The sequence below is a fragment of the Ranitomeya variabilis genome, chromosome 4 (assembly GCF_051348905.1).
Source record: "Ranitomeya variabilis isolate aRanVar5 chromosome 4, aRanVar5.hap1, whole genome shotgun sequence".
NCBI classification, from domain to species: domain Eukaryota; kingdom Metazoa; phylum Chordata; class Amphibia; order Anura; family Dendrobatidae; genus Ranitomeya; species Ranitomeya variabilis.
The window spans coordinates 149,504,409-149,520,092 of record NC_135235.1 but is presented as its reverse complement, the minus strand read 5'-3'; the positions used below and the strand labels follow the sequence as shown (position 1 = coordinate 149,520,092).

The 15,684-nt window shown below is 42.3% G+C and overlaps 1 protein-coding gene and 1 long non-coding RNA gene across 2 annotated transcripts in view; both read right to left on the bottom strand.

Moving 5' to 3' along the window:
- Positions 1-15,684, bottom strand: part of LDB3 (LIM domain binding 3) — a 291,111-nt gene that overhangs the window by 59,127 nt on the left and 216,300 nt on the right. The window contains exon 9 of the mRNA XM_077259320.1: positions 13,816-13,961. Within this exon, the coding sequence (XP_077115435.1) occupies positions 13,816-13,961 (146 nt within the window). The remainder of the gene's footprint in view (positions 1-13,815; positions 13,962-15,684) is intronic.
- Positions 15,270-15,684, bottom strand: part of LOC143770073 (uncharacterized) — a 44,259-nt gene continuing 43,844 nt past the window's right edge. The window contains exon 3 of the long non-coding RNA XR_013214542.1: positions 15,270-15,295. This is a non-coding gene — a long non-coding RNA (uncharacterized LOC143770073). The remainder of the gene's footprint in view (positions 15,296-15,684) is intronic.

Genomic DNA, 15,684 nt, shown 5'->3' with positions numbered 1-15,684 from the left:
ACTAGAGTTCTAGCTCTCTTCCTATCTGAAGAGACAATTTGCATAATTAGCATAATACCTAGAGGAGCATTGCTGCTTTAAGTCTCCTCATCTTTGCATGCTTTTCATGTCGATCTCCGCAAGGAGAATTTATACTTCTTGGATAAGAAAATGTGTGGAACGGCATAATACTATAGAGGGTCTGTGTGTGAGCATGATGCCAAATACTCTAAGGATGTTATGACTTTGGTGTGAGATTGCGTGAGGAACATAGACCTGACCCGAGGAAGACAATTGCATAAATTGTTTTAAAACACATTCTTACTTCAGAGTCACTATGCATGAAAAAGCCGAAAGGGCCCTTGTCTGTTTCATTCTAGTGATCAGTATAAATTCCATAGTTTGGACCGCCACCTATCTTTTTGTTATGGAAGAGACACCATAGCATTAACAAATGGGAAAACCAATTAAAATCCATTATTTTCTCTTTTACTGAGCCCATATAATTTTGAAGAGTATTAGCATTTTGCTATAAAAGAAATATTGTATATCTATATATAGATATAGACCACTGCCTCCTACTACAGATCCTCTCCTCCTTTGGTATAAAAGACCTAGTCCTATCCTGGATCTTACAACCACATTCAGATCCTTGAGACGGAACCTGAAAACCCACCTCTTCAGGAAAGCTTACAGCCTGCACTGACCCCGCTGCCTCCTCACCACTACCGGAGCTTCCGCCTCACCAACACTGGAGCTCCTGCAACCCTCAACCTACTGTCTCCTTCCCCACCATCCTGTAGAATGTAAGCCCGCAAGGGCAGGGTCCTCGCCCCTCTGTATCAGTCTGTAATTGTTAGTTTACTGTAAGTGATATCTGTAATTTGTATGCAACCCCTTCTCATGTACAGCACCATGGAATCAATGGTGCTATATAAAAATAAATAAATAATAATAATAATGTATCAGATATATATTTTTCAGAGAATTCCAGCTAGAAGATGTCATATTTGTGTATATAAGGTAACTGAGTAACACATTGCACAGATCAATAACATGATAAAACCCCCATTAGTCAATGTGGTGCTTTGCGGAGGATGTTTGTTTTTCAAACTTGGCTGATGTGCAGTATCAGTAAGCAGCCATGATTGTAGAACTTGGATCGCGCAAGTCTGGTTATTTAAGGTATGTGACATGAAACTGAAACTTGAGTTTTTAATGGATGTTCCAAAAGTGAAAATAAACACTGTCAGAAAAAATATGTAACAGAATAATTTAGCATGCAGCTGCACTGCTCCATTGGTCCCCAGTAGCAACATAACTATATAGCTGGGGTTGCTGTCGTACCTAGGCCCAAAAGTCTAGGGGGCATAGATGGTCCTTTTGACCCATATGAGAAGACCAAGAGGGCCTTGTCTAATATTTTGCATTGGGCTCATGCGCTTCAAGTTAAGCCACTGGTCCCCTGCTAGGCTTCATTTATGTGTCAGTTATGATGATGTGACATTTCAGAGGTTGTCCAGCACAAACATATTGAAGACCTATATGAGGGCGATAAACTGCAGTACACAGCAGTGGTCACTAATAAACATACAGAGATGCAGTTTTCTCTCCATATATTGCTTACAACCAGCTGCTGCCAACTGATCGATGGGGATGCTGGGTGTTGATCCCCCATTGATCTAATATTGATGATCTATGATATATTGGGTAAGTCATTAATATATTTTCCTTGGACAACCCCTAGAAGTGACCACACTGCCATCACCGATATATCGATGGATTGCAGCAATGATGTGCTAGTACAGAACATCATCACTGCTGGCATATAATCAAAGACTGGCAGAGACCACAGAAATTCTGGTTGCTCAGCGGGTTTTTTAACAGGTGAGTAATATGATTGTTTTATTTTATGACATATTTTGCTGGAACACCCCTTTTAAAACTAACCGACAGATGATTTATGCTGCCCTATCTAAGACCTGGATATAACAGAGGCACGGAAGCTGGGCTCCATGGTATATAGGTTTATGTGATTTCGAGCACGATTTCTGCATAAAAAGAAGAGTAAATCCTGGCAGTTCTCCTAGTAGAGATAATGAGAGTCCTGATTCACCCACACAAACTGATTGACACCCTTCCTTCTCTGTTCACACACCTATACAGTCAACCTGGTGAAAAGAGACTTTTAAACAGGCACCGATAGAAGAATGAATTTGGTGCATATAAAAAAAGATGCTAAACATCAAAAAATTGACAAAAAAATTGGCAAATGTAAGAATGAATCAGCGCCTTTATTTCTTCTAGTTACCTCTCAAGATTAGCTCTGCTTTTTGGCCAAAATAAATTCTCCTTCAACTTATATGAAACTGTACATCACAGTTTAGTATTTTCTCGATATGCTGATCTCAGACTGGACAGCTGCAATCACTGGACTTTTTGGCATCATATTGTGATTTACAGGAGCAGTATGATTTATGTGCAGTGCCCCAGGGTCCTGGTCTGCAGTAATATCATTTTCCTCTAGGGGAGAGTGATGTTACGTTTGGAGGCAATAAAGGAGATCTCTTGACCAGGTATCACAAACATACAACACATTTCATACTCCAGTCCACCAGGGAGAGCTATGCTCCTTTTTATTAGGGCACTCTTCACACTTAGGTAAAACTGGTGGCCTGGATAGGAAGTTAGGCAGTTGCTAGCTGAGCTTTGCTCAGGTAGTTGGTCCCTGTCAGGGGTGGGAGCCTGTCAGAGGCCTAGACAGAAGGACACGGAGCTGCACCTGCCCCACGTGCGGCAGTTCCTAAGAAAGGACACGAACAGAGAACTGTATTGTAGAGAGGGTGAAGAAGTCATAGCAAAGGGGTGGATAACAGAAGGAGTTTTGCCCTGCACAGGCTGCCTCCATCTGAGGCGCAGGATCCCGGTAGCCGCAACACCGAGGGAGCAACAGTCCTTTATGCCTTGCTCCAGAGACCAGCAGGACAGCTAATTGCAAGTTACTGATCTGCCCTATACCCAGGAGGCAAGGTGGCACTCACGGGAGGCCGGGGCATGATAGAGTCCCTGTGAAAAGCATCAAGCCACCGGTCATATGGGTTTGTCCTATCCATCTGGGGGACAGAGAGAAAGAGATAACATCGATAACATCTACAACATCTGTGAGGACCTTATGAGAGGCTTAGCAGTAAGGTACTACAACACCAAGGCGCTAGAGGAAGGCTACTGATTTCCACCTGGATAAGGGGACTCTGGATTTGCCTCCAAACCGGCCGGACTGTGCCTGCCCTGTGATCTGTGCTCTGGACTGTGGATGCTGAAGCCTTCAGTAAAAGGTAACGAGACTGCAACCTTGTGTCCTCGTTCTTCACTGCGCCTCACACCATCCACCATCTACACTCAGGGAAGCCCTGGGGACACACTTCACCTGTGGGAAGGTATACCATCTAGCTGCCATAACATCACCCCAGCGGACCCCTCAAAGCAGCGTCGGTCACCCTGACCGAATACCACAGGTGGCGTCATGAACATTATCCCTTTAAAGACCTTTCTCCCTTTTACAATGAACGTCCTGAGGGCCACGGACCGGGTCAGCCACCATGACAGCCCCCCTGTGAACTGAAGGACCTGTTACCGAGTACCCCTAGCCCTTGGGGGCGCGCCATATCGACTTTATAAAAAAAGCAGTGAATTATACAAGTAAGAATACATGTTACAATAATTACTATTATATAACATGTATTACTGATATCAGCTAGTCAACATGCTTAATGCTGCTCAATATTGGCCACTTAACGACCGCCAATACGTATTAAAATGTCAAACATGAATAAGTCTATAGTGCTACCCAGAGTCCGAAAATCTCTGGGATCAGGGCTGGTTTTTCTGGTCCTCAATCAAGTGATCGCTCTTATTCAAATGAATAACAGAGATCAAGCAAAAAGTGTGTCCGCTATAAAAATAATATATCTCTCTTCTAACATGATATGACATGTCAGAGGAGAGAGAAATGATGTCGCCAAGCCCCCCCCAGTACCTCCACCATACCAAGGGCCCTCCTGGTCTGTTCCAGACCCTCAGCCTCCTGTTCATGAAGAAAAATGGAGGGCGCCTGCTCGGTGCACCCGCTGAGGTCTGCTGGCCTACACCTCGCAACAGCAGGGAGTTTTCCTTTGGTTCCAGACTTTTGATCACTGTGATAGATTGCATCACAGTGATCAAAAGACCCCAAAATAGTAAATCATCCCTGTGTCATCGCCTTGGTCAGATTAATTATTTTTATTTTATAATTTTTATTTCTTTCATTCTTTGCCATTTGGGTTAGGGTTGGGCTTAGAGTTAGCGTTGAAGTTAGGATTTTTCAAAAGTAAAAATAATGATGCTTGTTACTCTTGTTTGCATCTGGTGCTCAGGTATACACCAAGTATCACGGGTGCTCGAGTGACATTCCCGAGTCTTCGCCCCACATGTTTTGCAGCTGTTAGACACTCGAAAACACCATGAGGGGATTGTCAGCTATACATGGGCAATATACAATGTTTTTTGGCTGTGTAACAGCCACAAAGCATGCACGATGGGGACTGAAGCATGTCGCTCAGGCACTCTAGGCAAACTGGAGTAGAGAGCACTTGTGCTCAAACACTAATGATATCACATTCAATATGACTGCCTAGTATTATCAAATTGTATGTCGTACTTTTGGGTTCAAAATGGGGGGCTTCTGCTGTTTAGGCACATTAGGGGCCCTGCAAATGTGACATGTCGCCTGCAAACTTTTTCAGCCAATTTGTGTGTTCCCAAATTCAAATATTGCTCCTTACGCTCCGAGCCCTGCCGTCCAAACAGAACTTTTTGACTACATGAGGGGTATGACTGTGCTCGAAAGAAAGTGGGTAGCAAAGTGTGTGGTCCACTTTTAAGTACTAACTCCTGCAAAAGTGAAACAATTGTGGCTAAAGCATTTCAGAGGTAACATTTTAATTATTTTTTTTTCATTCCACTTTGCATTAATTCCTGTGTAGCATGTGAAGGGTTAAACAATTTCCCGACAACAGTTTTAAACTTTTGGGGGGTTTCCAATATATAGGCCTCTCAAAATCCATTGAAATCTGAATAAGTCCCTAAAGAAATACGTTTTGCAAATTTGTTGAACAAATGAGGAATTGCTGCTAAACATTTAATCCCTCTAACATCCTAACAAAATAAAATTACATTTGAAACATAATGCAGATGTAAAGTATGGGAAATGTTTTTTGTTAATTATTTTGCACAGCATGACTAACTAGTTTAAGGAGGATATTGAGATTGAAAGTTTGAAAAATTCAATTTTTCTCCAAAATTTTCTCCAAGATTGCAATATTTTAACAAATAAATGCAAGTCATATTGAACAAACTTTACTACTTTCATTGAAGTACAATATGTTATGAAAAAACATTCTCTGAATCACTGGGATCCGATAAAGCGTCCCATAGTTATTACCACATAAAGTGACACTGGTCAGAATTGAAAAATTTGGTCTGGTCATTAAGGTCAAAATTTGCTTGGTCTCTAAGGGGTTATATGATAAAAAGTTAACATAAAACAATAATAATGATCTGAATTAACCACGTCAAGACGTTGCCCTTTTCGTTTTTGCGTTTCTGTTTTTCGCTCCCCTTCTTCCCAGAGCCATAACTTTTTTATTTTTCTTGTTTTCTGTGGGACAAGTTTTACTTTTGACTGCAACAAAAGAGAAAAGCCAATGCATAGAAATGTGCACACCTGCTACGCAATGCATTAAGTAGCAGGTGTGCACATTTCTATGCATTGGTTTGTCTCTTTTGTTGCAGTTTACATTTTCCATGCTTTTTGCAGCACCCTGACTTATATTACATTATACATATTTGTTGTGATAGTGGTGCACCCGATTTTGTGTGTTTAAGTTTTACTTTTGAATGACACCATTGGTTTTACTCAAAAATGGGAAAAAAATTCCAAGTGCGATGAAATTGCAAAAAAAGTGAAATTCCACAACTTTTTGGGGATTTTTTTACCATGTTCACCAAATGCTGAAATGGACCAGCCATTATGATTCTCTAGGTCATTACGAGTTCAAAGACATCAAACATGTCTAGGTTCTTTTTTTATTTATAGGGACCCTGTCACCCCAAAAATCGACGATGAGCTAAGCCTACCAGCATCAGGGGCTTATCTACAGCATTCTGGAATGCTGTAGATAAGCCCCCGATGTATTAAAAATTTTTTTTTCCAAGACCAGTAGTGTCTCCATTTTTTGTGATCTCGGGTTGGGTGAGGGCTTATTTTTTGCACGCTAAGCTAATGTTTTTATTGATACTATTTTGGTGCAGATATGATTTTTTGATTGCCCATTATTGCATTTTAATGCAATGCCATGGTGAGGGCGACCAAAAAAACATAATTCTGGCATTTTGACTTTTTCTCACTACGCCGTCTAGCGATCAGGTTATTCCTTTTCTTTTCTTGATAGATCGGGCACTTCTGAAAACGACAATACCAAATATGTGTATGTTTCATTTGTTATTTATTATTTTATTTTGAATGGGGCGAAAGGGGGTGATTTTAACTTAATTTTTTAATTTTTCTGCTACATAGAGGCGATGATCAGATCACCTGTATGTAGCAGAATTGCTGACATGCTATGACCACCGACCACCGGGCGGCGCTCACAGCAAGCCAGCAGTGACAACCATAGAGGTCTCCAGTAGACCTCTGGTTATCATGCCAACCGATTGGTGACCTGCGATCATGTGACGGGGTCACCGATGTGAGGATTTCTGACCCGATGGCTGCAAGTACGCTTTAAATGCTGACAACGGCATTTAACGGGTTAATAACCGCAGGTGGATTACAATTCCACCCACGGCTGTTCCTGGCACATGTCAGCTGTTCAAAACAACTGGCATGTGCCGGAAAATATGTGGGCTCACCGCCAGAGCCCACATCAAAGGGGGAGAATCATCATTTGCAGTACTAGTATGGCGCATGTCGCGAAGGGGTTAAACTTGTCTGGTTGAGTCATCCCTCCCAACAATCATAGTCTTTCATGCGGTCCATTGGGAAAAATTTTTGCTCACCCCTGTTGTAAATCAACATCACGAATGGGGCAGTAAACTCAATACAATGTAAAAAGCAGGTTAACTACTCTTACTTTAGTAGCCGCCAAGGACTGGTGTAGTGCAGACAGCTGCACAAAGGAAAACCCGCTTTAGTAGAGTTAAGGTCTGTTTACAAGAACTAAGGGGCGGCATGATACAACTAATAATTAGTAAACTTTTACCGATCAGCGATCGTTTGAATGTCTGGTTACACAGGCAGGCCAAAATAAATGCTGCACACTGAGCAATCCATACTAGATCGCTCAATGCACATAGGCTGGCATTGTGCTCTGCAGTGTGAGATCTGCTTACACAGGACAATGCATAGCTGAAATCAATTCTTTTTGCGCTACTCAATTTTGCTTGTTCACCCGGTGATCACCAGCCTGCTTAGAGAGCAAGATAATCATGAAATGAGCATTTTTAACAACACTTGTTCATGATTACCCTGCACTGTAAATGTAGCTTTAGATAATAAAGTCCCCACCAGGGGTTTTCCAAATTTGTTGGAGCCCACAGCAGACATGGCAAAATGCCTATTATATTTATTTGCCAACTTTACACATGTGCATCATGAAAAAGTATCTTAAGGGACATTGATAAGAATAATAATGGCAATATCATTAGTCCAGCAGTCTCGGTTTATTAATAGGTTAACAGTTAATTCCATGGTGCTCTACAGTGGATTGATGACACTATATCCCTATTGGTCAAAAGCTAATACCTAATATTCTTGGTGGTTTCAGATGCTGAAGTAGTTAATGACATCGGTTGTGGTCTAGGTGAGCAAACATGTAAAGGGTCCGCATGATTTGGAGACAAGTTGACCTGTTCTGGCCTTTTGGATTTGCTAGGCCGGTGTCTTTTGCATTAGAGGATCAGTGATGATATCAGTGTGGGCTTGTTCACTGTGGGAGTATAAATGAGCTGTAAGGACAAAGCAAAGAGTGGATGGAGGCTGAATTATGTGAAATCTGACCACTGAAATGAGCACTTTGGAGGAGTATCTAAGCATATCTGACAGCCTCGGAGCAGGGAGGGTTTTAGAGAAAGTGGGGCCCTGGGCAAAGGTTTAAAGTAGGGCCCCAAATGCTAACATATTCCGCATTACACAAGCAGTCTGGTTATATTTATATGCGTTGAGTTCAGGCCGTTAAACGAGAATGATCGACAATAATGAAGTCGTTCGACACTTGTTCCCAAGTTTCTTTACACCGGTTGAGGAAGAACGATGCGCACAGATAGTCTTTGATACAGTATAATGCATGTCCCATTTATCACATATAGTATAATGCACTCCCCATGGTCCTTGATAGAGTATACTGCAGACCCCCTCAGAGTATACTGCAGCCACACACACAGTATTATGCCGCCCCCACACACAGTATAGTTCAGCCCCACACACACAGTATAGTTCAGCCCCCCACACACAGTATTATGCAGCCCCCCACACACAGTGTAATGCAGCCCCTCACACACACAGTATAATGCAGCCCCCCACACACACAGTATAATGCAGCCCCCACTCACAGTATAGTGCAGTTCTCCCCACTCACAGTATAGTGCAGTTCTCCCCACACACAGTATAGTGCATCCCCACACACAGTATTATGCAGCTCCCCCACATAGTATGATGCAGCCCCCACTCACAGTATAGTGCAGTTCTCCCTACATACAGTATAGTGCAGTTCTCCCCACACAGTATAATGCAGCCCCACACACAGTATTATGCAGCCCCCCACACACAGTATAATGCAGCCCCACTCACAGTATAGTGCAGTTCTCCCCACATACAGTATAGTGCAGTTCTCCCCACACACAGTATAATGCAGCCCCACACACAGTATTATGCAGCCCCCCACACACAGTATAATGCAGCCCCACTCACAGTATAGTGCAGTTCTCCCCACACACAGTATAATGCAGCCCCACACACAGTATTATGCAGCCCCCACACACACAGCATAATGCAGTCCCCACTCACAGTATAGTGCAGTTCTCCCCACACAGTATAATGCAGCCCCACACACAATATTATGCAGCCCCCCACACACAGTATAATGCAGCCCCACTCACACAGTATAATGCAGCCCCACTCACAGTATAGTGCAGTTCTCCCCACATACAGTATATTGCAGGTCTCCCCACACACAGTATAATGCAGCCCCCCACACACAGTATAATGCAGCCCCACTCACAGTATAGTGCAGTTCTCCCCATATACAGTATAGTGCAGTTCTCCCCACACACAGTATAATGCAGCCCCACACACAGTATTATGCAGCCCCCCACACACAGCATAATGCAGCCCCCACTCACAGTATAGTGCAGTTCTCCCCACACACAGTATAGTGCAGTTCTCCCCACATACAGTATATTGCAGGTCTCCCCACACACAGTATAATGCAGCCCCCCACACACAGTATAATGCAGCCCCACTCACAGTATAGTGCAGTTCTCCCCACATACAGTATATTGCAGGTCTCCCCACACACAGTATAATGCAGCCCCCCACACACAGTATAATGCAGCCCCACTCACAGTATAGTGCAGTTCTCCCCATATACAGTATAGTGCAGTTCTCCCCACACACAGTATAATGCAGCCCCACACACAGTATTATGCAGCCCCCCACACACAGCATAATGCAGCCCCCACTCACAGTATAGTGCAGTTCTCCCCACACACAGTATAGTGCAGTTCCCCCAACACACAGTATAGTGCAGGCCCACCCACACACAGTATAATGCAGCCCCCCACACACAGTATAGCAAAACAGTGATTAATCTGGTTAGTCATATTGGGCTGCTATTATTTTGAACATTACTGTATAGGGACAGACCTGTTACCTGCTGCACTGAATACTAAGGACAGCAGTGTGCCAGCTCGATAGGGACAGTCAATCTCCATGCTGTGGCCCTCTACATACTAGCGCTGGCAGCAGCATATTGTGGGACCACCGTATGCTGGCACACTGACAGTTCAATCATTGATTACAGCGCCATATATTACTACTGCACTTAAAGGGCTGTGGACTCCTCAGTTCACTTCTCTTTCTCAATGGCACAAGTTAATTATTACTAATCCTAATATGTAAACATACATATTTGTGCTACGGTCACAGGACTAATACATCAAGCTGTTAACTGAATTATAATTCAAATATAGTTCATAATTCAATAATGCCTGGAATAAGGACATAGCGTCTAAAATTGCACATATATGTGTGTAATAAATGCCTTTACAGAACCATATAATGTGCTTTGAACCAATCAGCAAATTTATAATGAAATAACCATAGTTCTGTGTATTAGGAAACAATGTTTTTGGTCCTACAGACCATACAGCCAATTATGGCCACACTACATCAGTGCAATTTATGCCTGTCCCTTATCGCTAGTCCCAATGTGATAAACCTAAAAAGAGACTATAATATATTATTAACTGGATATTATAATATACTAGAAATAGGCCTGATGCTATCGCATCGGGAGTGTGGTGAAATTGACATCTGTGTGCAGGTCACATACACGTCACCACTATTCCTGCACATGCATAGTAATGACACGGCTGTGGCCACGAACTGCGCCTGCGCACGTGACACTGCCGCGGTGCCTTATGGGATTCGGGGACAGCGGCCGGAAGTCCCAGCTGGCGATTATATATATATAGATTGGGGACACCGGTCTAGGGCATAATCATGTCCTCCCTGTGCATAATTATATTATACTAATAGTCAGGAATGGTAGTTTCAATTTTTAACTAACACAATAGTGCAGGAGCAGAACGCCGTAAACTCTTTCATCCGAGAGAAGAAGGTCGATTGTGCAATTGATCAAACGTTGATCAGACTTTGGTCACACTGTGTGCACAGTTTGCTCCGAATTGCTCAGATGAGGAAAAAATGAAGAAAGAAATGTCTCCATCTTCTCCATTCTGTCATTCCGTGGCAATCAGACTGCACTCAGATGTCATTCGATGGTTTCCACAGATGTATCCGAGTATCGGATAAAACTCGGGCATGTTGCGATTTTTTTTCCTCCAACAGACGCTGTTCAAGGAAAAAATTGCTCGTGTACATGGCCCCGAAGACTGACATTGGTCTGGGATCCGATGTTTTGTCGGATTGCACTGAAATTCGCTCATGTGTACGAGGCCTAAAAGCTATATTTTCTAGTTATACATTCACACTCCTCCTCCCTCCTTTCCCCTTCCTTATACACAGCTGTCATGTGATCACTCCTTGAATGAGTTTCATGTTCCAGTAGAAATGTTCTTTCTCTTTGTCACAGATCTTCTATCACATTCTGCAAACATATGGGGTTGTACGCCACCTAGTGGGAGTATCTGGAATAATGTAATAGAAGCTATTCCGAGCCAGATTCAAAATGGCCCATTGTTTTGCAGCATTTTAAAAAGTGCAAATGTGTTACAAAGTGCCACACTGACAAAGTCTTCAGCCTTTAATCTGCCCTAAGAGCATGGTGGTGATTGCTCGTTGTAACTAGCATCATCTGTCACTGCACTTGTGCTGCACCATAGCCCACAGGAGCCACAAACTCAATATACTGTGGAAACATCATGCTCACAAGGAGCCGTCTCCTCACTACCTGATCATTAGACATATCTACTTTTAAAAGGGTTATCTAAAGTTTGGAAGAGGTCCCTTACACATAGAATAGGTGATAACTTTCCAATTGCAGGGGGTCCGACTGCTGGGGCACTGATCCCTGGAACCGGATTTATAAGAGTCCCATGTGAATGGAGCAATGGTTGATCTTGCTTACTGCTGCTCCATTCATTTTTTATAGGAGTGCCGAATACCAGCCGAGTGGTCCCCGGAGGTTGCTCTACAATGGTCCCAATAAAAATGAATGGAGCAAATGTACACATGATTGATCACAACTTCATTCACCCAGGGCTGAAGACTCCGTTTCTTGAGGTTGAGGTGTCTCAGCAATCAGACCCCAGCAAACTATGGATAAGGGATAACTTCTAAATTTCGGACAGCCCCTTTAAGGGATAACCCTAGGCCTAACACAAGTCCCCAGGACTGTCCTAAGCTTTTCTTTGCTCCATGTATACCTGAGGTATGCCCTAACAGCTGCCGTTGCATTTTAAATTCAAAGGCAGTACTGCTTTGGAATTCATAGTTTTTCATTATGATGCATATAAATGTGTAACAAGTGATAAAAAACTGTTTAACAAAGTTTAACAAAATAATTTGTAGCAAAAATAATGAATAGACATGATTAAAAAAAACACCATAAAACATGACATAAACATAGCAAAGAAATATTATATATATGTATTCAATTGCAACATTTATTTTTTGCACATTGTGCTATAAATAATATAAATAGACCATAAAACGTTATGTAATGTCTGTGTATTTGGACATTTAAAGGGAATCTGTTAGCAGGTTTTTGCAATTTAATCTGAGAGCAGCATAATATAGAACAGGAGACCCTGATTCCAAGAAGGTGTCACTGATTAGCCTATGTGCTGTAGTTTCGTTACAATAATTATTTTATCAGCAGGAGATTATCACAGCTGGACTAGGTATCACTTGCTGCCAGTCCAGCTAATCAGTGTAACCCTGCCCTCACCTCTGATTGGCAGCTTGCTGGCAATGTACAGTGTACAGAGGAACCTGCCAATCATGGTTGTGGGCGGGGTTATACACAGCTCAGCATTCTGACCAATGCTACATCTACAGCAGAGAAAACAGGGATTGTATCAAAACTGCATCAAGCAGCCCTGTAAGTGATACATCCCTAGAATCAGAGTTTCTGCCCCCACATCATACTGCTCTCATATTACATAGAAAAAACCTCCTGGCAGATTCCCCTTTAATGTCATAGAGTGGAGTGCAGCCATGACCCTTGCTTATGAGTCGGAATTAAAAGCTACATTTTTGGCTAGTCTTGGTTTCCCCTGCCAAAATCTGCTGTTCTTTGTGGTGTCAGATGCCAGCGATTAGCTGATTGTTGCATCATGGAGTTCTGTGAGGACTTATTTTCTGGGCCATTTGTAGTTTTTATTGATACCATTTTGCAGTACATACTGTAGATGATATTTTGATCACTTTTTATTTAATTTTTGAGGCAATTGGGCTGACTGAAGACCTGCAAATCTGGCATTTATCCCTGGTGTTATGAACAGATGACGGCCATTACAACTGCTATCTGACCTGTAAGGAGTGGGCAGAGCTCCATGCACACACATCCTTATCAAGAAGTTCATGGCAGAATGTGTGAAGGGGTTAAATACTGCCACATATCAGCAATTTCATCATTGCAGCAAATCAGCGGCTGACAATGTCCTGCACTTCTAACACTTCTTATGGATGCCCACGTTTTGTCCAAGGAAAGTTTGCGCAAACCAGCCCATTAGCGACCGCTGATTGGCTGCAGCGCTTACGTAGCATAACAACGTCATGCCAGCCCTGGGAGACCTGGTGCTACATTGCTGGAATGGTGCAGATGCGGAAGGTATCTCTTGTTTCTATTTTACCCTTGGGTATATAGTATTTAGGAAGCGGTTGTCCGAGTAGTGGACAATTTTTCATTTCTGACTGGTTCTGGTTGATATGTCATTTACAATAGATGGTAAAAATCCCATTGTCTGTTGTGACCTCGGCTTCACACTGTCTTTACTGAACAGAGCAGCAATTATCTGAGCATTATTGCAGGATGTAATTATCCTGTGCCACCGTACCTTGGCTTGGTTGGTAAACAGATGGTTTGATACTTGCAGTAGTTACTACTCGGGGCTTGGCAGCAGGCGCTGAAGCCTCATTGTACCCTCCATAAGGCGTGGGACCTTTGGCAGCAGTGACCGAAGAATAAGCTTGGCTAGAAGAACTGAAAGCAAATAAGAATATTCATTGTGAGATGTAATAGTATTGGATATGAAGTCCACAGATGTCCACCAGTTATCGGAAAACTGAGCAGTCGCCTGGGTAATTGTTCGCGTATGGCTCCTATTTTAAAAAGGACCTATCACTTCTGAGAAAAACACAAAAAGGGCCAGAAGATGAGAGAAAAAGTGTCATTAGCTAATCAAATAATTCCCCTTAGTATTATGGGGCATGGGATTTTCTGTAATTTTACCAGTGCAAAATCTGGTGAGATTCTCTTCTCTAGGGGATACCATCTGAAAGGGCTTCTTTACAGCATCTGAGAGGTACAAAGAACCATAGAATAGTTGCTCCCCATTGAGTAAGTGTCTCTATGATGTCCATACCCTTGAATAGGGAATATGAGCAGGAGTTATGTCTCTTTAGAGGCGATTGCTATAAGGGTAGTAGTTAAAGGGCTATTCTCAACTTGTGTCCTCAACAGCAAACAATCTTCCAGTCTCTTCACATAATTGTTGCAGGCACTCCTCGTGGAGTGATATTTGTGGTTCAATAGCTTCATCCTAATGCTGAGCTGAACTGCTAGCAAGAATTTGGTCAGGAGCTGACAGGGAGAGGGAGGTGAGTAGCTGTCTAACTGTTATATAGAAATCAATGGTCTGGTGAGAGGTAGCTGGGATCTCAGGAGACAACTTTTCAGCCTGGATACTGCCAATAGAGCACAACTGATAACAGCAGCTAAGTCATGGGCTGACATCGAAAAGGAGGTGAGCATCTGTCTAACGGCTAAATATAATGGGTTGGCGAGAGGTGGCTAGTATATCTAGAGTTAACTCCTCAGTGCAGAATATAACTACTGTGCCTACTCAGCCAGACTCTCGTGGTCAACCTCCTTGGCAACAAGCTGTATACTATGTAAGATGACAGCTCTTGTTGCAGGAGAATGACAGCAGAAAGAAAAAGCAAGTCAATTGCAGACAGATTTGACTATGTTCATGCTGCCTAACTAATGAAAGCAATTTTAATAAAGGAGACTACCCCTTTAACCATTAATCATTGCAATACAATCTACTAAAACTGTATGCAACGCACATTTAGCTCATGCAAACTAATAAATCAAGATACTACACTACTCTACGTCAGAGATATTAGATATTATATAGAGCCACATACTACGATACTACAATAGCTTTATCATATGTAACACACACTTTAGCCAATGATGAGTTGCCACAAGTCTCACAAAGAACTTTTCATTAGTACTTCACACATTTATTTTGACACAAATACCTTATTTTAGACTGGAAGCTGGAAGAAAAGGAGGCTTGCTGATGAAGGCTGAAAAAAGCAAGTGTTCACCTTTGTTAGATGATAGTGAGCGCAAATCTTGACCCTCACCACGTCTCCTCATTGGGTTCTTATCATATACAAAATATTTTCAGTCTGCTTTGTGTAAGTCACTGCATTAGAGGTAGCCACAAAAAAACAACCTAAAGCCAATGACTGCATCTAGCTGAAAGAATGATAAATTCTGTTACTTTTTAGGTTTAATCAAGCTATCAATGATATGCACATGGATGTAGCATTTAGTAAGTTAATTTTGATGCTTGTCAGCTTTCTTTTTCCATTTTTGTATTAAGGGAATGAAAAAAAAATGATTTTTTTTTGCCAATATTTAAAATACAGTATGCCTCTAGAAATCCTAAATAACATTTACACAAAATATT